The sequence below is a fragment of the Metopolophium dirhodum genome, chromosome 1, assembly GCF_019925205.1.
Source record: "Metopolophium dirhodum isolate CAU chromosome 1, ASM1992520v1, whole genome shotgun sequence".
Classification (NCBI taxonomy): Eukaryota; Metazoa; Arthropoda; class Insecta; order Hemiptera; family Aphididae; genus Metopolophium; species Metopolophium dirhodum.
Genome location: NC_083560.1, coordinates 106,755,657 through 106,780,296, shown reverse-complemented (window position 1 = coordinate 106,780,296; position 24,640 = coordinate 106,755,657). Strand labels below are relative to the sequence as shown.

Here is a 24,640-nt window from a genome sequence, read left to right as displayed (position 1 = left end):
TATCATTTTTATTTATTTGATATCACGTATACGAAAAAAGTTCTTGTTGTTTCAAAATCCGTTATTTTTGTGTTATTCAAACTTTTTTTATAGTTCCGATATCGAAAAAATAAAAACGATATTTCAGATATTTCACAGCCAAAGTTCTACTTTATATGTAGTGAACATTTCCCACAGATATATATATATATATTATATATAAATATAAATATATAACAATAATTCATATAATCCTATACTAAAAAATATATATTATAATTTATAATAGTAAGTAATATCTGAAATTTGAGTTTAAATTTCCCGAACACCAAACCTTGGTCCTTGATACCATAGATAATATAAGAATGGATAGGACATGCCTATACCAGTTCCATATGGGGCCGTGTGTTTTTTTGGGGAAGAGAGAACGTAAAGAGAGAAAGACGATATGGGGCTTTTTAAGGATATGTGCAAAACCATTTTATTAAATAATAATGATAACATGATAGTCAGTTATATTTAGATATTTGTCAGTTTTTATTTTGATTGTTGTGTCACTTGTGCCTGGAAAATTACTCTAAACTTTGTTAAATATTTAAAATATTTAAAATATTTATTATTATTTATCAATTATCATATCAATATATGCCCCATATAACCTTAAAAATAGTATCACTAAAGTTTCATGTGATAAGTTCTTATGTCCTATCCATTCTTATATTATCTATGCTTGATACACAGTGGTTTGATAATAATATTGATATCACATAAATGTGATTAGAGAAATATCGTTGGGAAGTAAAGATAATATGCATCGCCCATTTTGCATACTATAATATTATAGACATAATTATTAATATTATATTTTATTTGTTATACATTTATAATATAACCTATCATAGGTTTTGTTATATTTTAGAGTTTCGTCTCATAACAAAATAATCTCTTATGTACTCTATTATTGTTTCATCTTCTTTTTATTTTTGTGGTTCATAGAATGTTCGGATTTCAAATATTCAATTAATGATGCTCTTTTCTATTACCCGATAAATCATGTATTTTTTTTTAAATTGTAATAGGTACCTATAATTATTTACAGTAATTAGTATTTGAACATTATTAGGCATGGATCAGAGTGTATGTTACATTTCTGACAGTCAATTAATCAAAGAATGCTGCAAAATTCCAAATATTTCAAAAAGAGTAAGACCTGATAAGTAAAAATATAAATAATTATTATTATTTTAATTTGAATTATATAGTATTATAAGTGAATAAATATATATCGTTGATTTCAAATTAATTATCATGTTTACTGTTCTAACTGCAATATTTATTCATATATTTACCTAATAACTTACATTCTTAGGCGCTTAATCATGAATGGGATTAACATTTTTCAAATTAGGTACATTTATTTACACACTGAATTGGGAAAAATACAACACTTCATATATTTAAAATATAAAATACATCAAATTTGAAATAGTGAAATAAAAAATTAATAAAATTTTGATGAAGGATGCTGTTAAAAAAAAATTATATTAATAATAACAATTACAATATAGGTATGCATAGTAAATTTAGCAATATTAATGTTTCTTGAAAACAATGATTTAAAAATGAGAGTTTTTCATTATATTTCTCATCTTTGATTTATTATTCTGTTGTTCTATAGGAAAAAATAAAATTTTTTTCTAATTTACATACTTAATATTTTATTGTAAATAATAATTTACATCAATATACATTCTATAACCAACGTTTTATTTTCTTTAATCACACCATTTATTCACCAAAACTAAGTATTTTCATCAAATAAATGTTGTAAGTTATTTTATTTTATAATATATTATTTTACATTTTCAGGCTTATTTAGTTGATAGTCTCATTAAGGCATATCATCTATCTGATCACATGGATGTATTTAAAGTGAATCCTTCGTCATATGAAGATCTTATAGGATTCCATTCTAGTGCATATGTTGATTTCCTAAAAAAATTAAATGACAACAACAGTTCTCTCTCGGATATTGAAGATGAATATGGAATAGGTTATTAATATTATTGAATTATATTGAAAAAATAATAAAAATAACTAATATTATCATCTTTGTACTGAACACTAATATGTAATATTCTAATTACGAGTTGTATTTAAATTGTTTGATACTAAACTATTCTTAACTAAGACCATAAATATTATAACACTTCATAAATTGTTCAAATTATAAACTAATCGCATGCATAATTAATAAATCAATAAATAATTAATTAATATTTTGAAGGAAAATATAAACAGTTTTTTACTATTAGTTATATTAGCCAGATAATTAGATTTAAATTATATTATTAAAATATATATATATATTTTTTAGGTTATGATTGTCCAGTTGTAAAAGATATATGGCAATTCATAACATATATCTCAGGTGCTTCATTAACTGCTGCAAAAGCATTAACAACTATGCAATACAGATATTCTATCAACTGGTGTGGGGGTTGGCATCATGCTCTAAGGTTTAGATATATATACTATTAATCATTGTTAAAAATATACCTTCTTATAACACTTTTTTAATGCAATTTAATTTATGTTTTTCTATTTTTAATAGAGATTCTGCTCAAGGTTTTTGTTATGTAAATGATATAGTTCTTGCCATTGAAATATTAAGAAAAACATTTGGGAAGGTTTTATATATTGATATTGATGTTCATCATGGTAATAATTTTTGTATTCTAATTTATTTTCATGAATATTTCTTCCTTTGTTTATCAATCAATTTCCATATTAATAAAGATTTTGTATTTAGGCAATGGTGTTGAGTATGCATATATGGCTACAGACAAAGTTCTTACGCTTTCATTTCATCAATATGAACCAGGTTTTTATCCTACAAGTGGATCATTGGATGATATCGGAATAGATAAAGGAAAATATTATACTGTAAATGTTCCACTTAAAGAAGGGATAAATGATGATAAATACATAACAATGTTTCAAAAGTAATATGAACAACTTTTCAATTCACAATAATATGTTGAGACTAAAAAAAAATCATGTTTATTTGTTTTATTTAGAATTAGTAATATGGTGAATAGTTCCTATAATCCAAAATGTATTGTTGTCCAATGTGGAGCGGATAGTTTAGTCGGAGACCCAATTGGTGGATTTAACTTGACACCAAAAGCATTAGCGGAATGTGTGAAAAACGTAATGAAATGGGAAAAACCTACATTATTTCTTGGTGGAGGTAATAAATGTTTTAAAAATTTATCAAGTTAATTTTGTACTTAACATGAGTATCAAAAATATAAATTAGTTATTCCATTATTCTGATTACATTTAAACTACCTTTTAATGTACTGATGTTGCAGTGAATCTCTGAATATTAGTGAGGTGTTAGGTAATGTTACTATTTAATATTTGACTTTAAATTTGAAGAAATAATTATCTTTTGGTGTATAATATTTTAGAAATGCTGATTATTACCATTTAAAGTATTTATAATATAGGTATTATGTTTGTTTAAGGAATATTACTTGTTTTTATATTAAAATGTAAAACTTTGTATTAGGCGGATATAATGAAGCAAATGTTGCACGTTGTTGGACATATTTAACTGCAATTATTACTGGACAAGATGATTTATTGTCGAGTGATATACCAGATAATGAGGTAAATGTAAAAATATATATTAGCATAAAAGATATTAAGTTGATTGAAAAATAAAAATAAAAATATGTTTAATCGGTTTTTACCAATGTTTACAAACTTTCACTTTTTACTAATGCCATAATATGATTTATTATAAATAGGGCAGAGGACTTGTAGCTCTAAAAATCACTAAATATGCAATTACTTACGCACTTAAAAATCCTATAATATGTACTTAAAATGTTTTTTAAAATTGCGTATAAAAGTATAAAATATGCTCTAAAAACAAAAAGGACTCAAAATATGCATTTATATGCAAAATAAAATTTCAAAACTACCTTTGTGAAAGCATGAAATGTATTTGTTTCATACTCTGCTTTTTTGTAACTGTAAAAACTAATATGCAAATGCTACAAGTCATTTGCCCTAATTATAAATAATGTCTTGTTATAAGAACTAAATATATTTAAGAATTTTATTTTATTTAAAAACATTAATTATGTTTCAGTATTTTTCGGCTTATGGTCCAGACTTTACTTTTGATATCAATCCAGGAAATCGAAAAGATTTTAATTCATTCAATAATTTGAATCACATTTTCAGTGTTATTGCAAGTAATTATATTTTTTGTACTAATTTTGATTTTATATTAATTATATTTAAAAATCATTAATTTTCTTTATTTTTAAGATAACATGAAAATAGTAAAAGAATTAGTACGCAAGCAGGAAAAATAATTCAAGATTAAAACTGTATTTCTTAAAACAAATAAATATTTTAAAATAAAGTTGTGATATATATGAACATATTACTGTCACATACATTTTTTTTTAATACCCGATTTGATTTTAAATTTTGGTCCAAGACTCGATAAAAGTTAGCCACCCATTTATATTGTATAGAAATATAAAGATTTTATATTAATAACTTTGTCCGTTATAAATTTATCTTAATCACAAATAATACATTTACATTATGTACCTATCCTGCCGTCATAAGCAAAAACACTGTAGGTCACCGGAGAACGATTTTGAGAAAAATGCTTTTTTATGTTTTGTATTTTAATAAAAGTCAGTCTTATGTACTATACATACTCTAATGTTGCTATTATTTTAACAAATGTACAAAGTAACACAGACTTTAGCTGTTTTTATTACAATATTATTATGAATTGTTATTTATTTTATTAAAAAATTAGAAATTACAATATACCTTTAAAATTTATCTTAAAAATGTTTAACCAGTAAGCTGTGTTTTCCAAAAAAGTGGATGACAATTGAGTTTGAAAACAACTTCATCTTTGTAAACCCAACTGCAAAGTTGAGTCGAAACGTTTTGAGTGTTGATGTCCATTTAGTGTTTCTCACTGAATAGGATAGGCGTATGCCAATGGTCCTTCAACAAATGGTTACATTAGACGATGAATATTTACCACAAAATCCAGCAACTGTCATAAGAAAAGTGAAAAAAAAAGAAACCTGAAACTATTATTATAGAAGATTCTGTATCAAATTCTTCTTCTGACTCATTGCCAATAGAATCTACTATTGTTATCTAATATGTGCCCATTCAGAGACCTAAATGTAGTTAAGTGCAATATCAACAAAAATCTAGTAACATTAATAAATAAGAGACAGGCATTTATAATTACCATACTTCGTTCCATTACAAAAATACCTTGTCATAAAAATAAATCTTAATCATGTACCAAAATTATATTGCAGCTTAAGACAATATTGCACGGTTTTATTATTTCCACTGTCACAAGTTGTAAATTTGTAATCACTAAAGTTTTCCATTTTTTTAAAATTATTAATTTAATTTAACATATTTACATTTTTGATGTTGAACAAAATAATATTTTAATATTGTAGAAACCTATTATTTTATAGTTTACTATATTCTTATTATACATTTACTAATTTAGATATAAGATATAATCTTTGACATGTATAATTAATAAAATAGAAAGACAAAATATATAAAAGACTAACAAATAAAGGGTACATAATCAATAATCATAATATTATGTTGCTTACACTACAGCTATTTCCTTATATAGTGGTGCTATGTATAAGCTAGTTTATGTTTAGAAATAATCTTTATTTAAGTAGGTAATTTCATCACATTTATAAATATTGAAAAATATATAACTAAGTTTTTCCAATTTCCATCAAATATTAATTGGAATCTCCTTTATACTAAGTATTATTTTGAAAATTTAAAAACTATTGTTTAAGAATACATTTTGTAAAAACTATATTTATGTTTAAAAGTATTATCTTATAAATAAAATGTTTTTTTTTCATCTAGTCACAAACACCATCACAAAATAAATATTATATATAATTTGTACTAAAACTTGAATTATATTATTTACATTAGTTTAGTAATTTTAGACAAAATCAAACGTTATTGTTATTGTTACTGATTTGTATATTTTATTAATACATATATTCATATTTATTATGGTGACAAAATGTTTTGTTAGTAATTTATTTAGTTTTACCTATTAAAATTTAAGATTATCAAATATTACTTTTTGGTTAAAATTATATATTTTAATTTATAAAATAAAATCCTAGTAATTTGTTTATTGACATTATTAATCATCTTTAAAATAATGGGAATTCAAAAATGATCATAATGAATAGTCATATAAACATAAGTCTTAACAATTTATAGAGATGAAGAGGTTTAAATAGTTCAATGAATATTTTGCATATTATATGGTGTTGTTACTGTTCCAGACTTCCGAATTATAAATATTTTTGTAATTTTGTTGCAATAGTTTTTTCCTGTGATCACCTGGATAGAAGGATTATGTAGCAGTTTAGCACCTTATTGATGGTTGTTAATTGAAAATTGTTGGTATTTTTAAGAAGTCAACTAATGAAACTGTTTATACAGTCCATGTTGAAGAAACACAGCCATTGTGGTTATGTAATAAACAAAGGTCAGCATTATTTTGCAATACCATTATTGATATATTCCTTTCAAATTAAACATAACAAGTAACAACATCAGCTGTCCTTCACTATGGTGTCAAAAAGCAAGACAAGTGCCCTAACATTTAGTTTTTCTATCTTGTACAGTAAATTGTTTTGTTATATAAATATTCAAATTCTGGATAAGTACCTATGGTTATTAGTTAACAATAATTGTTTATATTTTAGTGGTAAATAGTGACTGGCGTGTTCTGGGATTATCACTCATAGAATTTATTAATATTTTCTTTTTAAGGGCAATTTTACATTCGAGAATAGTGACTACTGACTAGCAACATTGAATATAGTTCATGTAAATACTAAATTAACCATTGTAATTACCTATGTACATTTGTCAGTACAACAAAGTAATACGTTGGGGCCAGGTGTGGCTTAATAGTTGTTGGCCTCAGTCACTTACCAGTTCCGAGGTCAAGCATTGGCCGATATAGCTAGTTCCCGGATGGGTGTCCACCCGGATTTTTAGTTACGAATCCTCGACTTACATACACCTGTTCTTCATCCAACTGTAACCCCCTAAAAAATGCTAATGGCCATTGTTGCCAAAAATGTATGATTAATAAGAAAAAAAAATACATTATAAAATATTATAAATATTATAATACATTATAAAATATTATAAATATTATAATACATTTTTTTTTATATTATTATTTATTTTAATTTATAGGTACCTATACTATCTAACTATCTACCTACCTACTATCAAAGGAATAATTTTCCTAAATTAATAATTATTTGAATATTGAACTATCAGATAAAATTGTATGGAAATTGAAAATTCGAAATTATAAAAACTATAAAAGGTTTCGTGTAGGTAGTACCTAGGTACTAGGTACATTATCTCGTAGATGGTTAAAAAATAAAATGTATACCTACAGTATTTTAGTGAAATACCTACGTCAGTATACGAAATAACCAATAGCTGGTGTATACTGTATACTATATTACAGAGAAGATAACAAAGTTGAAAATGTTCAACGAAAAATAATAAAATTGAAGTTTTAGAAGTTTAAGAAAAATGCGTGATTATTGTTATATTATTAGTTTTGAATTTTTGATGGACGGATTTGGGTATATATTATATATCCACCATGCCAATTAAATTATAAATAATAATAATATAATATTAATTCAAAAATTTAACTTTATCAACCTATCAGTGGTTATCAATTACATGCCAACATTTTTTGTATTAATGATAACAAAACAATATTTAATATTATGTGAAAATTAGTGACAGTCATATTATTATCTAATAATATTATTAATATTATTCATAAAAAAATTATATAAAAGTGTAAAACAAGTATTCTATAATGTTCTGTCATTATGTTTGTGCCAGATGTTCTTCAAGATCTTAACATACTCAACTGCTTAATACTTGACTAAATTAACTCCAGATTTTGTGTTCGATTGTGAATACATAAGGTGGCTATTGCAATTTAGTAACAGCTTGTTCATCAACGAACAATATAATATAAGAAAATGCTTTCGAAGTACAAGCCATGGATCAACCCTCATTTAGTTGAAAAAGTGAGTGTTGCTGTCTTTGTTCAGTCATATAATACTTTAAAAAAAATATTAAATACATTAAACTTTCAATTTACGAGTCATGAACAATTTTATTTTAAAAAATGACTAATTATGTATGTTAAATTAAAGCTTAAAAATATATTTCAGAATAAATAAAATGTACTTTAATATTAATTGGTTATAGGACAATTAATATTGCACGTTTTTTTGAATATTTTGTTTGTTTAACATTAAAGACCTTAGTAGGTACATAATCATATTAATGATTATGAATAATAGTTATTTGTATTAACTAACTACAAATAAACTCAATTTTGTTACTATGCAAATAGTTTTGTAAGTACGAATGTACTAGGTACAACAAACCAAAACAGTTTGGATAAAAAGGTTGACATTTATTTAATGATACTTTTAAGTTTTACTTAATAATTTGAATTCATTTTTTATTCAAAATAAAATTTTACTCTATTCAGAATAAAAATGCCCACTTTTGTGCACGCATACTGTGCCATCCGAACAGTTGGACCCCTCAAGTGCTGCCAGGTGATTGGTCGCCAATCGATATTACTCTTTGTTTTCAACGACCACCACCATGTAAACGGAAGGGGCTGCTCGGCGTCGACCAGTTTTTGCCAGTCGAGTGAGCATTTTTATCCTGAATAGAGAGAGTATAGGAACATGATTCAGCCATCATTTCAGAAATATTGTTTATGAATTATTATTCCTATTTTTAAATAAATTAGGTATTTGATTTTTATTTAATAATTAAAAGACTTGACTAACGTGTACTTAATATAATTTAAAAAAATAAAGGTACCCGATAAGGTTGTTGCGATTACTTTATCCTTAATTTTTGTTTTGTTTTTCCCCGCGCTTATGTTAACTATTGAGAATTTAAAATTTTGTCCTTCCGAATGCACCAACTAGATACACTTTCCAACTCTTTCCAACATGGAAAACTTGAAAGGTGAAACACATTTGTAGCTTGAAAAGCATTGTGTAAGATATTCCAAAAAAAAGATGCAAATGCATAATTTATAAAGCATTAAAATAATAATTACATATTTTTGAGTTTGTACTTCGTATGATTATTTATATTAATTTATTTTATTATTATAGGTAATATTACAAAATACAGATTCAGCAATTAAAATATTGACACAAATAAGGTAAATATTACAAATTTGATGGCTCATTTAATTATTCTAAATTCTAAAAATACTATTATTTATATACTTCATAAATGTAAAACTGATGTTCGTCATAATTTATTAAGTAACTTATAAATTTCTTGGACGAACTTGAAAATTCTAATGAGGAAACTACGCTTATTACATGTAAAGCTAATAATTTACTGAATTGTATGTTGAAATTTGAATTTTTAACTATACAAGTTTTGGCAGAATTATTTTCAATTACTTTGCCTCTTCCTAAGTAACTGCAATTTGGAATATTTTCAATTATTGAAAATGGTTAAAACTATTGTAGAAGTGTTTGAAAATAAAATAAAGAATGATGTTCAAAGTTTTAATTTGATTTATACCAAATCATTAACATCAGCCTATATGCATAAGATAGAAGTTGAAAACCCCGAACGCGTTCAAAACAAATTAATCGCCAAAATATATTGTCCAACAACCCAAAAGAATATTTTTGTTTGACCTTATAATTATCATCTTTTAACGCAAAGATACAGATATCAAATAAATTATTAATTTGGCCAAATTCTTTGTTGATGATCTAATTGGCTCTATTGAATAAGTTAGAGGTGTGGTTACTTTGTAGAAACAATTTTGGAAATCCTAATTAGATAATACTGCTATAGAAGCGTTACCCATGCATCTAAATTTTATTCGAATATAAATGAATTGATAAAAATAATTTGAGTTATACCAGTTACCTCTTGCACTGCGGAAAGTACATTTTCCACAACTCGACGAACAAAAATATATTTAAGGTCAACAATAGGAGAAGATAGATTAAATGGACTTTATGCTCCTTGATATTATTAAAATATTACTCCAGAGGATGTTGTTCGAAAAAAAATTTGGCACTAACAAATTAGATAATAGAAAGCTATACCAATTTTTTTTTTGTGCATACTGTTAAAATTTTCTGGATCCGTTCCTAGTAGAGAGTGTCTTCAATAAAAGTCAAATCAAATAGTTTCTACATTAATAAAATAGAACTATATAATATATAAATTTTATAATAAAAATAATTTTTTTTTAATTTAGGTAATTCTAAATATTTAATGATTCATGTTTCATTTTTCAGATATCGATCTGATGATTATCAATATATTCAGAACAGTATTATACCTACAATGCATTTTCAACAATCTTTACCTAGACTTCCAGTTCCAGAATTAAAATCAACTTGTCAACGTTACCTTAAAGCACAACTACCTTTACTTTCCAAAAATGATTATTTGAGAACTAAAGATGTTGTAGAAAATTTTGAACAAAATGATGGACATTTATTACAAGAAATGTTAAAAAAAAAAAATAACTTAAACAAAGATACCAGTTATATTACTAAGGATTGGTTTAATATGTATTTGTCCGAAAGAACCCCATTACCAATTAATTACAATCCATTATTGGTATTTAAACAACTCGATAATGCATATAATAACCAATTACTAAGATCTACTAATTTGTTGATATCATCACTAAGGTGAGAATTAATTTATATAAGTTATTTAAAATAGATACCAATTACAAAATGCTTTTTAAAATTTTAATAATGATTAAATAATATAAATTATATTTATACACATACCTACTGGTAAAATGGATTTAAAAATTGTTTATTATAATGGATAACAAAATTAAAACTTTCGGTACACATTATTTCATGTTTATAATAATAACAATTAAAATAATAGAAAATCAAAAATTATACACTGTTAATTATAATTTATTTTTTGAAATTTTTCGAATTGAAAACTCCTACGATTATCTCGATGCATACTTTTGTACTTGGAAAAACTTCTTTCCACGTCACAAGATACAATTGGTGTATATTTAAAACTTGATAAATCTTCAACTGACAGTTCCTCGTCTTCACCACATTCAGTTACCTCGCCGTTGATTATATCATCGATTTTTTTCAATGTAGAATATCCACGATTTTTTGACAACACATTTGTAAATTTAGATCTAGTGAAATCTATTCCTGGCCCTCCTTCTTCGAATTTAATTTTAATATTTTCTATGAGCAATACACTATTTCTTAAAGTAACATTCGATTTCTCTAGTTTTGTTATTGTATCTATTAAACACTGAAAGTGTGTTGTAATAACGGCGAGCTCATTTTTTAACTATTTATTATGAAATAAACTACGTGCGTTTTTAATACACTTCGCTTCATTTTGGTTTATACTATACTGTTATCTAATGTGGACGTGTTTAGGTAATAATAAATTTACCATTAGAAAATCCAATATTTGTCGTCATTCGTCGGCCGTCGATAACGATGATGTCGATTGACATATGAACTTATCGATGTATAATGTGTTATTTATAAATTATAATCGACAGTAGGTATCTTTACAGACGTAAATTCTATGAATTGTAGAATATGCAACATTTATGCAACTATCAATAAATATGCATTTTCATTCAAATATGCAAAAATATGCAAAAAAAAAATTGAACCATAGAATCTACACATTACGAAACGTCGACATTTATAATCAAAATTATTCTAGGTGAATTGTAGAAGAACATGCATTTGCATATAAATCCGGGCCCTAATTATAATACAAAATTGATCTGTGAAAAATTAAAGGTTTTGAGGTACACTTAGTGCATTGGTAACCACTATAACCACTATATGGGGCATTGAAAATTTTTTCGTGGCAATGCACATTAAAATTTAATTTACTTTGTTGATATATTATTTGCGATAACTATTGCAAGAAATTGAGAGCTTCCATTTAAATAACATCAAATAAAAATAGGGTTAAAGTAGGTAACCACTCTGCTATATAGTAGGTGTCAAGTATATCTTGTCATTGAGTAGGTCACTGTAATGTATGCGTTAAATTTGAATTCAATGATGAGTCATTGTTCACAAAAAAACGTTTCTGAACAAAGACGGTCTGTCAGCCTATATTACTAAGGATATTGTATGATAGATTTATATTGGTATTATAATATCATAGTATTTGATATTACCATTAGAATACAATATAAATAGTCAGCTTAAAATTAATCTAAATACAGTAGAAACCCTATTAACTTTTTGAGTGGCAATATTCAGTATTTTACAGAGAAGTAAGACCTGTGTTGCATATGCTGGTTTTTTGGACGGATAACAGAGACTGGCAGTTAAAAGAGTGACAGTTAATCGAGTTGCTACTATACTTTGAAAATATGATTGCGTATTGTAATATATAATAATAAGCGTAAACATTTGAGGTATCGACAAATATATATTTTAATTCATACAAAATAACTAAAATCGTTATTCTTAAATTAAATTTTGAATTTCGTCTGTACAAAAAATTTTGCAGATATACTTTTTAAAATTTTTTGGTTTCAGTAAGAACTATACTCTATTCAGTATAAGAAAGGTACTGTGCAGCAACCGGTTTTCGTCCGGCGGCAGTTAGATGCTTCTCTTACCTGGTTATGCATTCAGAATGAAGCCACGTGTATGCTCAAACGTCAGCCGCCCAGTACCTTTCTTATTCCTAATAGAGTATATTTAAGCTTTTTGACTGTACAAACAACTTTTTTTAACAACATTCAAAGAAAAAAACTAAAATATATATATAATATAATATATATTTGTGGGATTACACTAAAATTTTTTTTCTTCCTATAATAACAGCTTATGATGAACTTATAAAACTTGTGTAACATTTTCAAATATTACATAATATGAATAACTTACATAATAATTAGTAATTCAAACATTTAAACTTAAAACGCTTGTAAAAAAATATTGTGAATTTATGTTTAATTTTTATTTATTTACATTTTTATTCCAGTAATAACAACTTATAGGGAACTGTGTGTTCAATTTTTAAGTTTTTGAACAAGCAAACTATTTTTTATCAACTTTTATAAATTATAGCAAATAATAAAGAATTTAGCTCAAAAACAATTAAAATATCTTGGAAATTATATGATGCATAGAAAATACTCATATAAATATTTAGTGAACATTTTAAATAGTTAAAAATGTCCCCTTTTTCCAATTATTTTGAATAGTCCTTAGAGTTTTTGATTAGCTATCAGAAACCACCTCAAAGTTGAAAACTGTAATTTTCTAATATGAATCGTGTACACGTACAGCAAAAAAAACTATACATCTTATAAAATCAATACATTCCTCCATCCGCTTAGAATCTAATATCAAATAATAAATAAATACAATTCCTTATTATTATTATATACAAAAATTATTTTTCTTATATTATGCTGAGAAATTTAATGATTTATATAAATTGTTTGTAAAATTAATTATTTATTTAAATTAGTAAGTATATTTAATAAAAAAATGTATGCAAATAATTATCAAAATTAATATAATCTTAGGGAGGACTGCTCATAGATGTGTCTAGGGGTGAGTATCATGTGTGGATATTAGCCCCCCATAATTATTGTTGACTATTTTGTGCATGTAAATAGTAATAACAGTAATAATTTAATGTCTAAAAAATCTAGATGATACTCGTGAATTAATAAGTATAATTCAATGATAATTCAATTATTAACTATATTTGTTAAAAAATAAGTCAATACAAACTACCCTACCCTGTATAATTGTATTTAACTTACCATCAATATGTTGAAACTGTCATAAATATTAAATATGTGTATTATATTATCATTTAAAATTTAGATTTTACAAATCATTAAATGCAAATATATTAGAACCAGAAATTTTTCATATCAGTCCAAAGAAAAGTGATACAATCCAATTTAGAAAATTAATGAAGTATCTTCCAGAATCAATTAGTTGGTATGGAGCCTACATGTATAATGTAAGTGTATTAAAGATTTGATACTGTGTGTAGAGTTGTAGCAAGGTTTATTAGCGCTCCTGGCCATTTAACATATTTCAGCCCTTGTACAATTTTTTAACCCCTTACTCACAACAATACACATGAAAGATTTATATATAAATTATTATCTTATATTTTTAAAAAGTAATAATAACTATATTGATATCTAACACAAATTCACATAACAGTCAATAACAGTTTAATAAAATATATGGTACCAACAAAGTTATGGACTTATTACATTTTCTATAACCAAGTATACAAACGTTATTTGTTTTGTTTTTTGAAAATATTTGTCTTCAAGTTAGATAGTTGTCTTGTTTACAACAATTCACATTACTACTTTTGCTCTTGATATAGGTACAAACAATTAAATTAAATTACAAATTAAAAATTACATAAATATCCATAAATATTGAAAATAATAAAATAAGTTGCCTTAATAAAATACAGAAAAATATTCTTAACAGTGAGTCTTGAGACTAGCAAGGTTACCCAGTCGTAGCACCCTACAAGGTGACAGTGTGAATACACAGAAAAAAAAACAATAAATAAAATATAACAATGGGTTAAGGTGGTGTTACCAGTGGTAAACATAATATTTAATATGCTAAAATATTTTTAGAAAATAAAATGTCCTGATTGAATTTAAGTTTAAATATTTACCAGGCTTAATCATATATCATATCTCTATCTAGCCAGTAGTTGTTCATATTACTCTACTGATCAATATCTGATAAATATCTAACTTTAGCTTATTAAGCGTAGGTTTAAAATAAATAAAATAGATACTTGTTGTGAAGATAAATAGTTAGACTAATATTATTTCTTTTTACTTTACTCCAAATAAGATGTAGGTATATGATTTTTATTTAATGTTTTTTTTTTAATGTGTCAATAAACTAAATGTTTTTACAATATTTAGATTAAAATGTGATCAATAAAAACCAACAAATAGTAAACTTCTGGTATAATATATATTTATTTACATTCTTGCAAATAATCAATTTGTATTAAAACCTTGGTTACAAACTTACAACTTTTATTAATATATAAATATTAGAATTAAGTAAATAAATAAATTAATATATTTTTTTATATAAGTATAATTATAACAATTAACAACTCACCTTAGAATTCCTAGAAGTACTTCCTTTCATGGACTTATATAAAATTATTATAAATATTGAAATATAACTAATACGAGTATCTACCAATCCATAAATATTAGATGGAAATATTAGAGATATAATATTATATATTGACGGAAGTCTTTAAATAAGAAATTTGGAATCCTATTTTCAACTTTAATATGTGCCTAATATTTATTAATAATGTAAATTATGTTTAACTAATATGTTGACTGTTAACGTGTGTGCTGAGGTATAAGAAAAATTATAAACTTTAAATGAAAATAAAAACACATTATCGGCCACTAATAAGTATCACTCGGACATTATTATTATAATAATATAATAACTTCTATAAAATTTAACTATTTAACTATTTTGTGGATATTCTAAATAAAATGTATATTATTAATAATAATATAGGTTAACGTTACATATTTATAACTCACTTTAAAATTAAAATATCGTAAAAAACCAACGAGGGAACACAGATAATGTTGTTAATTAAAAATTTGATGATAGGTCAATTTACTCTATTATCAAAACTGACATCATCCTATTGAAATTAGCGAACGAAAATTTCCTATATCAGACGCATGTAAGACGGAGACAACACATGCGGGTGCGTTGTCCTCTTAACTAATCTCGTTAACTGATAACATATCTGAAAACATATTTTAATTTGCTGTGAAGCTTAGTTAAATACAACTTTCTTACATTTTCATTTAAACTTTTTGAGATTTATGATTAATATGTTGAGCTTTCTAAATTCAAAAAAGTAGAAAACTCATTCTTTAGCGGACTTCATGACAAATTTAAATATGTTTTAAATATATTTTGAAGCTTATATAGGTATTAGTTGGATAGTTATATTTAAGTAGACAGCAGGGATAAAATTCCCTTTAGGTAAAACCATTTTGAGGTGAACAAAATTAACTTATTAATAGATTTAACACAAAACATTACAATATTATAGAGATATTTTTAGTTTTGATTTTGTTACTAGAGTTATCTACCAAGAACTCCACAAGAATTGAGATTATTTAAGTGTTATAGTAATTAAGTTTATTCATGATATTCAAAAAATATGTACCACCTATTATGTGTATTAAGTATTTAAGTGTTATATATTATTATTATAATATGCGCCTTATTCATTAAATATCTATGTTGAGCAATATATATGAGAAATACCTGTATAATTTACTGGTATATTCAGTGTATTATATTGTATTGATATTATTTAACATTTTTCAAAAAAATTGCAGGCTTATCCTTTAGATATGTCTCAGTATACGTCTTTATTTAATAATACTCGAATTCCAATGACTAATCAAGATATCTTACATAATAATACATCTGGAAAACATATTGTTGTTATGAGGCGAGGACATTTTTATAAATTTGATGTTCTGGATAATCAAGGTACTTATTCATAAATTCATAAGTAATAATTTAATTTAATTTGTGATCAATAATTATTGACTAATACTTTTATTTTACATAATATCTACATTTAGGCAATATATTAGAACCTCAGTTATTATTATCCAAAATTCAATATATTTTGAATGATGACATTGCTCCATCTAATCATCCAATTGGCATTTTAACAACCACTGAACGTGATAATTGGGCTGATTTAAGAAATCATCTTATCAAGTTAGGAAATGAAGAGTCGTTACGTATAATAGATGATAGTCTAATTATGATTGCTCTTGATGATGAAAAACCTGGTTCAGATCCAATATCTTGTGTTAAGCAATATCTGCATTCTGACGGAATCAACAGGTTGCAGCAATAATCAATTTAAAAATTATATGTATACAAAAGTTACATGTACATGTCTATTGAGAATATTTAATTACAGGTGGTTTGACAAGTCATTTACATTAATAGTATGTGCTGATGGAACATCAGGATTAAATTTTGAGCATTCGTGGGGCGATGGAGTTGCTGTGTTGAGATATTTTCAAGATATTTCTAAGGATACTACAGACTTTCCAAGATGTCATCCAGAAAATTTAAATCAAGTATTGATATCAGCAGATACATTAGGTGTGAAGAAATTAGGTGAATAATATATGCAGTATTTTGAGTATATACTTTAATACAATTAGTAGTTGTTAAGAAGATGCACCCAGTACCCATGTATTTGTTGTCTCTGTCTTACACATGTACGACATAGCAATTTTTCATTCACTAAGTTCAATGGTGTGCTGTTAGTTTTGATTTTAGAATGAATTCACCTATTATCAAACTTTTAGGTAAGAACATTATCTGTGCTTGAGCATTGGAAATTTTTCAATATTTTAATTTTCAACAAGGTATGAGTATTTTTAATTTGTAGTATTCTTATCTGAAAATTAAAATATTGAAAAATCTCCGACGCTTAAGGACAGATAATGTTCTTACATAAAAATTTAATAATATGTCAATGCATTCTAACATTAAAACTAACAGCACTCAATTGAAACTAGTGAATGAAAATTTGATAAGTCTTGCGTGTGTAAGATGAAGACAACAAATGTATGAGTAGTGTCCCCTTAACACTCCTACTAATACATTAGTTTTCATTGTATAATGCACTGCAATTGATTTACTTTTAATTATAATGCAAGTGTAACTTTGTACTGTGTAAGAAATTTTGAGAAAAGAAAACAGGTATCAGATTGTTGTGTACATTATTAAACTAATTCAATTAATATATGTTATCATAATTTTTTTTTAAATAGTATTACTGTTATTATTTAATTTTATCTATGAACGTTTCACAGTAATAATTCTAATAACGGATTGCATAAATAATAACTAAATATTTAATGAATCAATTTTGTCATTCAACTCGGCATTATAGTGTTATACTTTCAGTATGTTCTCTACTTAATTTTTATAAACATATTTTTTAATAATATTTACCTTAAGTAAAATATTTTTTTAAATTATTGATTGTACATTTTATAGGTTTTTGATTATTTTTAGTAATTGGACTGGATTGTTGAATGTTTGTTGTGTAATCCAAACTGTGATGTCCTGGTATAAAATGGTTTTTTCTCTAAAAATGTTTTTTTAGACATTTAATTAAAAGTTTCTCTAAGAGCTTATACCTACTTGAAAGGAGTGGAATTGATTGGTGGTGGACATGTGACATCATCCAGAGGGTTTCCTGGTTTAAATAACTTGATTATTTGTGCCCATTTCAGTTATTCTGGAACGCATTCTGAGAGCTAAATAGTATCATGGATACATTATGGCCTTGTTTGTAAGCTCAAAGTATTTTTGGACTGGTTTAATTCTTTGTCTGTAGCTTATTTTTAGTTTATGTCATATATTTCTCTGAAAATGTCTAATGGAGTGAAATATTTAATTTATTCACATATTACATTGAGCGATTGAGCTGTTGACATTTCAGTATTTTTGCAATGTCAAGCTTAGAGTCTATAGAGTTTGGTACAAATATATGTTCAAATTGATCAAGATTTGGAGTATATATTTAATCTTTTTCTTGTTTTCTCATTTTCCCCGTTTTCCTTGTGGATAGATGGTACTTTGACACAAGATCTCATATTATGTCTTTTATTTGTTGAAGAGAAAACACTCAGATATGATTTGAACTTTTCATTTTTCATGGAATAATAAATTAGGGAAATATTTTCCCATTATATTAAAATTTATTTATTCTTATGGAAAATAGTATTATAATGTTTTTTTTATGTTAATAATTTATAACCACTCTAATCACAATTTGATGTTGTAGAATTCAATTTGGACGAAAAAATCAAATGTGATATAATAAGAGTAAAGAACGAATTCAAATGTAAATATGAATCTTTGGATATTAATTACTTTGAATTTTTCAATGTTGGTAGAAAGATGTGTAAAAAATTTGGAATAAGTGCAGATTCTTTGATGCAATTATGTTTCCAGGTAAATGCAATACAATTGAACCCATATATGTTTTAATTAAAATCAACTACATAAATAATATAATGTAGTATATAAATTAATTTAAATGTATTTTAGCTAGGCCATTATAAATTGCATAAAAAACATGTTGGTACTTATGAGTCATGTAGTACAGCAGCATTCAAACAAGGACGAACAGAAACTGTAAGACCATGTACTACGAAGACCGCTGTAAGTTTAATTAATAAAATTCTAATTGAAATTAAAAAATATTTATTACACATTTCTGTGTAAAATATTTTTTAGGATTTTTGCTATGCTGTTTCAAGTAATAATAAGCCCTCTGACAATGACTTGGTGAACATGATAAAACAATGTTCGGTTGAACACAGTAAGCTTGTAAAAGAAGCTGCAATGGGTAATATTTTATTGAAAAAATTTAAATTGTTTAATATATTTTATATCTTTTTGTTTTCAGGGCAAGGGTTTGATCGTCATTTATTTGCTCTACGGTTATTAGCTAAAGAAAGCAATTTAAAGATTCCAGACTTGTTCACTGATCCCGCTTATGGTCGGATTAATCATAATATTCTATCTACTTCTAGTCTAACTTCAGATTATGTATGGTTAGGAGGGTTTGGGCCTGTTGTAAAAGATGGTTATGGTATTGGGTAAGTATATCAATAAATTATAATTTTTTCATGATGAACTTGATTTAAATTAATTTAAAATATTGGATTTTTGTATTCTATTTGGACTTCACATTTTAAATTTAGCAAAACTTATGTGGCTATGTTATAAATAATAAATCCACTACTTAAAACTATGTTTTAAATATGTTGCATATTGTTTATACTTCATTCCACATAGTTAAATTTACTTAAAATAGCAATAAGAGTAATGGGAATTTAGTTCCTCGTCATCATTAGTTCAAAAAAAAAGATATTTTGACATTTAATAAACATTTCTTTAATTTTAGATACACAATACTTGAAGACTACTCAGGTGCTATTATTACTAACTACAAGGAACATTCTGATGGAGATACATTCAGATGTGCATTAACTCAGAGTTTAAATCAAATTCTTGATATTTTAAAAACTTAGTTTATTGTACAAATTGATATTTCTTTGTTTGTGTTTAATGTCTTTACTCCTTATTTTCAATGGATTATTATTTTTATCAAATAGTATACATATTTTATACATATTTTCGATCATAAACTAATTTAATATAAATGCATAAATTCCTTCTTGAATAAACCAAGAAAGAACTTTTATACATTATAACTATTTCATTCTAACAATATACCATTAAAGGAAGATTTTTATAATAACTATAACAATACAAATTTGAATCTCTGGCATATAAAATGTAGACATAAATAATAGTATTAAATATCTTTCAATACAAAATACATAATATTTTACAGCATATGATATTAAATTTTGTATGCAATTTGCATATTTATAAGTATTGGACTCTATGTTTGTTTTTTTTTCTAAATATTGTGTATAAAATGAAAATTTATATTTTATGTGTATTGAATAGTTATTATCTGTATTAAGTTTGTTTAAGTAAGACATATTATAAGTTTGAACAATATTTGACCATACTTCATCCCTTTTAAATTAAGGGTCACTGAACAATTTTCATCAGATATTTGAGCTTATTATGTTTTTTCATCAAAACATGCATTAGATATATAAATTTGTTATATTAAATTATAATATTATTTTGATGACATTAGATTCACAAATATTTTTATAAAAAGAATTGTACCTACCATAATATTATTATCATTAGGGCTCGGGATTTTATGAAGTTATTATACTAAAATTATTTATATTTTAATTTTGAACAATGTATGGCATTATAGGTTTTTAATAAAAAAATTATATTAAAAAGATCCACTATATTTTTTATGAACATCTGAAGTTAATTCATCAAAATCACGGACATTTGCAAATGATTTTGACTTAGAAATAAGTTAAAATTTAAAAAGATAGAAGTTAGATAAAAATGTTTCTATTTATATCTAAGGTTTTAAAATTGAATACAAGATTCCTCATAAGTTGTTATAATATCAATCAAACAATTTTAAAGCTACATTGCTATGATTTTTTTTTATATGCATTTTAATTGAATTATTTTGTAGTTAAAAATTAAAAAATGTTAAAGATTAAAAATTCAAAATAAGGTTTATCTGTAATTAGTTCATATTTTAAACAAAAATCTGAAAAAAATAAAAATATATAAATATGCTTTTTTTATAAATATTCAAATTTCAAATTTGGATGAAATAAGATATTTAAACAATGAATTATGTTGTAATTTAAAAATATTGTTCGTGGGTACTTAAGACTTTTATTTAGTTAAATTATATTGTTTACACACAATTACAGTTTGATAGGTATTTTTTTCAGAAATTAATTCTACCCACATTATTATTAATGTCCAATAGTAAAATGAATTAGTTCTAATAGAAGATTTGTCTTCACTTGTTTTTGAACTTGTTTCTTGAATTGTTTTTCGTATATACTGATTTTATATAGTTGAATTAATATTTAACTTATTGATTACAGTGACCCACTTGACACCTATTGTACAACAGAGTGGTACGTGTTTTTTCACCTTTTTACCTTAGGCATTTATAATTTCACCAATAATGGTAAAAATTGGTTTTTCATCTTGAACATTTTCCAGTCTTTTTACCTCTTCTTATACTACACATAAACTTTCAATTAAAGTTAAGTCACAAATTTTGAAATGACATCCACCATAATAAAGTAATTAACAGAAATGTATATACTAATTAATTATTCAAATCATTTTTTTTAAAAAGAATTTCAGCTTTTTCAATACACATTGAAGTAGCTGGATCGAGTTTTTGATTTCTTAGAAGTGTTGGCGATAAAAATTTAACAAAATTTAACCAAGTACTGGAGTACCCCTTCTAGTTACAATTGGTTGTGGAAAAAGGCATAGATCTAGGTACATATTTTAAGATATGTATTTCGATAAGCCTAGAAGCTAAGCTTTTAGAAATGAATTTTTGACTGAAGATATTAATTTATTTATTAGTATGTATGTCCATTGTCCAATGTTTAGCTTTAATATAGTTAATTTACTGTAGTTAGTTAAAAAATCAAAAAATAAAAGCATAGTTATATTTTACAGGAATTTTAGATTCAAATTTGGCCGAAATTACATATTAAAACCAAGAATAATGTTTTTAGTTATTTGTTTTAATTTAAAAATATTATTCGTGGGTAAATGAAATTTTTAGAGTACCTATATTATTATACTTTATACACACAATGACATTTTAAAATGTAATTTTTTTTTGCAAAAAAGAATTTAACCTATTGTAGTTTAGATACTATTGCCTAATACTAAAATTAATTACCTACATTAATCACAATAATATCATAAAATAGGTATATCTACTGTTAAATACTTCTTCAGTTAAAATGTCTTATATGTTTTTATATGATGGGTGTACATCTCTCCCCCCACTAAAAGAGTTTATGTTAAAAGATTAATTTAAGATGATACTAATGTACGGTATGACCGTTGGTTGGAGACCTGCAGCAGAGTGAATTCTCGAGGGTTAGGATAGGTTAGGTAGTTAAAAATAGTTAACAGTAAGTGAGAAGTAGGATAGCTAAATGAGTATATTTACTCCGCCATAAAGTGGACCACGAGCTGAGCTGTGTGTGGAAAAAGAGCAGAATCACGGAACCTTGCGTCGCGCTCACTCACCCAGCAACACAGTGCAAGAAGAGAGTAACGCGTCGGCACCGAGCTGTAAAAAGAGGTATCCGAATTCAAACTTTATACTCAATTAGGTTTCAAGAAAAAAATGTGGTTTTGGATAAGAAGTGAAGAGATTAGTACGTCCATGAGATTAGTGGGACGATTATCGTTGGGAACGAGTTTGGCTGCAGTGTTGTGCGAACCCACCCAAAACGCGCCGGCTGGAGCTAATGTCTATCTCAAACCGTGGGATAAAGTTAATTGCCCCTGTTCGGAATAACAGTCTCGCAAGAAACAAAGAATAATGGGAATTATCTTTTTACTGGCAACACTGGTATTCCAACAGATGTTGTAAATCTGTGCCCCATAAGAACCATGTTAAACTCAAAAGGTGCTCCTTCTGGTTATTCTGTGCTAGTATCAAAAATTCAAAAATGAATCGCGGTCGGACACGTAAGATTACAGAGTACTTCAGGATCTGAACAAGGCAATTAAAACCTTCGATAGGTGCGAGTCAGCCTACGAGGCGGACGTTTGGCTCAAAACGATAGAAGGAATGGCGGAACTGAACCGTTAGCCCTACGCCCTTCGAATGAAATTTGTCCGATCCTACGTCGTCGGTGTGGAACGGAATTGGTTCGTCGAACGTGACTTTGAAAATTGGGACGAGTTCACAAAGAAATTCCCTAGTTTATTTGTAAGATAACTGCGAATGGCGGACAGGTAGGAAGCCATGCAGAAACGGCGACAAGCTCAAGACGAAGACATTATTATTTTTATTGTTATTATAATTAACACCAAAACGGCTTTTTGAAATACAACATAATAGATACAAGAAATACAATGGTTAAAGATAAAAACAGTTCATAACTTATGAAACACTATATGTATACTAACCTAACTTATACTAATTTGAAAGACTTAATTGACAAAGCAAATAAAAAAAAAACAAGACGAAGAATAAAAGAAATTTGAAAAAATAATATGAGCCTCCGTAGTTCGTATTAGAACCGCTAAATAAGGTTTAATACTCATTAGAGTTATTCAAATTGTGTATCAGTCTTAAAACGTAAAATCGTAAAATCACTGAACGTAATAATCCGAAATGTAAAATTCCAAAAAAACAAACAGTAGGCAACACTCTAGAGTTGTACGTACTTATACGAGTGTACCTTTTAATTGAGTAAGTCTCTGTAACGTTCCGGATTATTACATTCCGTGGTTTTACATTCCGGATTATTACGATCCGAGATTTTACGTTCCGGATTATTGATTTTCCGGACTTCAACCATTCCTGGTTCTTACATTCCGTAATATTATGATCAGGGATTTTACATTCCGGATTATTACGTTCCGGAATTTTTATTTTCCGTGTTTTTATCATTCCGGACAATTACGGCCCACTGACGGTGACAGCGGCAGCCACCGGTGGACGCGGGTCGAGTGTATTAACACTGCTGTGTGAGGTGGTCTGGAGGAAAACGTTACATAAAATTGTTATTGTTCTTGTTATTACATTCGCACTCAACTGATATTTGCAAGGTCCATGGAAAATAAAAAATTTTCCGTCGTATGTCCTGTTTTAGATTCTGAGTGGAACGATGAATGTATTGATTTTACAATGATGTGTGTTTTTTTTTAAT

At 26.0% G+C, this 24,640-nt stretch overlaps 2 protein-coding genes across 5 annotated transcripts; both read left to right on the top strand.

Annotated features, from left to right (window-relative positions):
- Nucleotides 1-800: 800 nt before the first annotated feature.
- On the top strand, nt 801-4,725 carry LOC132936750 (histone deacetylase 8-like). Of its 3 annotated transcripts, none has more exons than XM_061003508.1 (9): nt 801-1,182; nt 1,849-2,032; nt 2,357-2,498; nt 2,594-2,700; nt 2,792-2,984; nt 3,060-3,232; nt 3,557-3,657; nt 4,145-4,250; nt 4,327-4,725. In XM_061003508.1, exons 1-9 carry the CDS (start codon nt 1,105-1,107, stop codon nt 4,371-4,373), a joined length of 1,131 nt encoding a protein of 376 aa, XP_060859491.1. In that variant the 5' UTR covers nt 801-1,104; the 3' UTR covers nt 4,374-4,725. The 3 variants fall into 3 exon arrangements, with proteins under 3 accessions (XP_060859491.1, XP_060859492.1, XP_060859493.1); XM_061003509.1 differs by having other exon boundaries at nt 801-1,196; XM_061003510.1 differs by lacking the exon at nt 1,849-2,032.
- A 3,139-nt stretch (nt 4,726-7,864) lies between these two features.
- LOC132935177 (carnitine O-palmitoyltransferase 2, mitochondrial-like) lies at nt 7,865-20,519 on the top strand. Of its 2 annotated transcripts, none has more exons than XM_061001649.1 (12): nt 7,865-8,180; nt 9,300-9,349; nt 10,458-10,859; nt 14,040-14,181; nt 16,601-16,757; nt 16,853-17,123; nt 17,203-17,390; nt 19,090-19,259; nt 19,356-19,469; nt 19,545-19,656; nt 19,717-19,909; nt 20,218-20,519. In XM_061001649.1, exons 1-12 carry the CDS (start codon nt 8,133-8,135, stop codon nt 20,342-20,344), a joined length of 1,974 nt encoding a protein of 657 aa, XP_060857632.1. In that variant the 5' UTR covers nt 7,865-8,132; the 3' UTR covers nt 20,345-20,519. The 2 variants fall into 2 exon arrangements, with proteins under 2 accessions (XP_060857632.1, XP_060857631.1); XM_061001648.1 differs by having other exon boundaries at nt 17,203-17,405.
- The last annotated feature ends 4,121 nt before the right edge of the window (nt 20,520-24,640 follow it).

Excerpts from the sequence above, each read along its gene's own strand:
- LOC132936750 (XM_061003508.1), top strand. The coding sequence starts at position 1,105 with ATGGATCAGAGTGTATGTTACATTTCTGACAGTCAATTAATCAAAGAA. Across the intron at positions 2,033-2,356 it reads TGAAGATGAATATGGAATAG|GTTATGATTGTCCAGTTGTA; the intron begins GTTATTAATATT and ends TATATTTTTTAG. Across the intron at positions 3,233-3,556 it reads TACATTATTTCTTGGTGGAG|GCGGATATAATGAAGCAAAT; the intron begins GTAATAAATGTT and ends ACTTTGTATTAG.
- LOC132935177 (XM_061001648.1), top strand. The coding sequence starts at position 8,133 with ATGCTTTCGAAGTACAAGCCATGGATCAACCCTCATTTAGTTGAAAAA. Across the intron at positions 10,860-14,039 it reads TTGTTGATATCATCACTAAG|ATTTTACAAATCATTAAATG; the intron begins GTGAGAATTAAT and ends TTTAAAATTTAG. Across the intron at positions 14,182-16,600 it reads ATGGAGCCTACATGTATAAT|GCTTATCCTTTAGATATGTC; the intron begins GTAAGTGTATTA and ends AAAAAATTGCAG.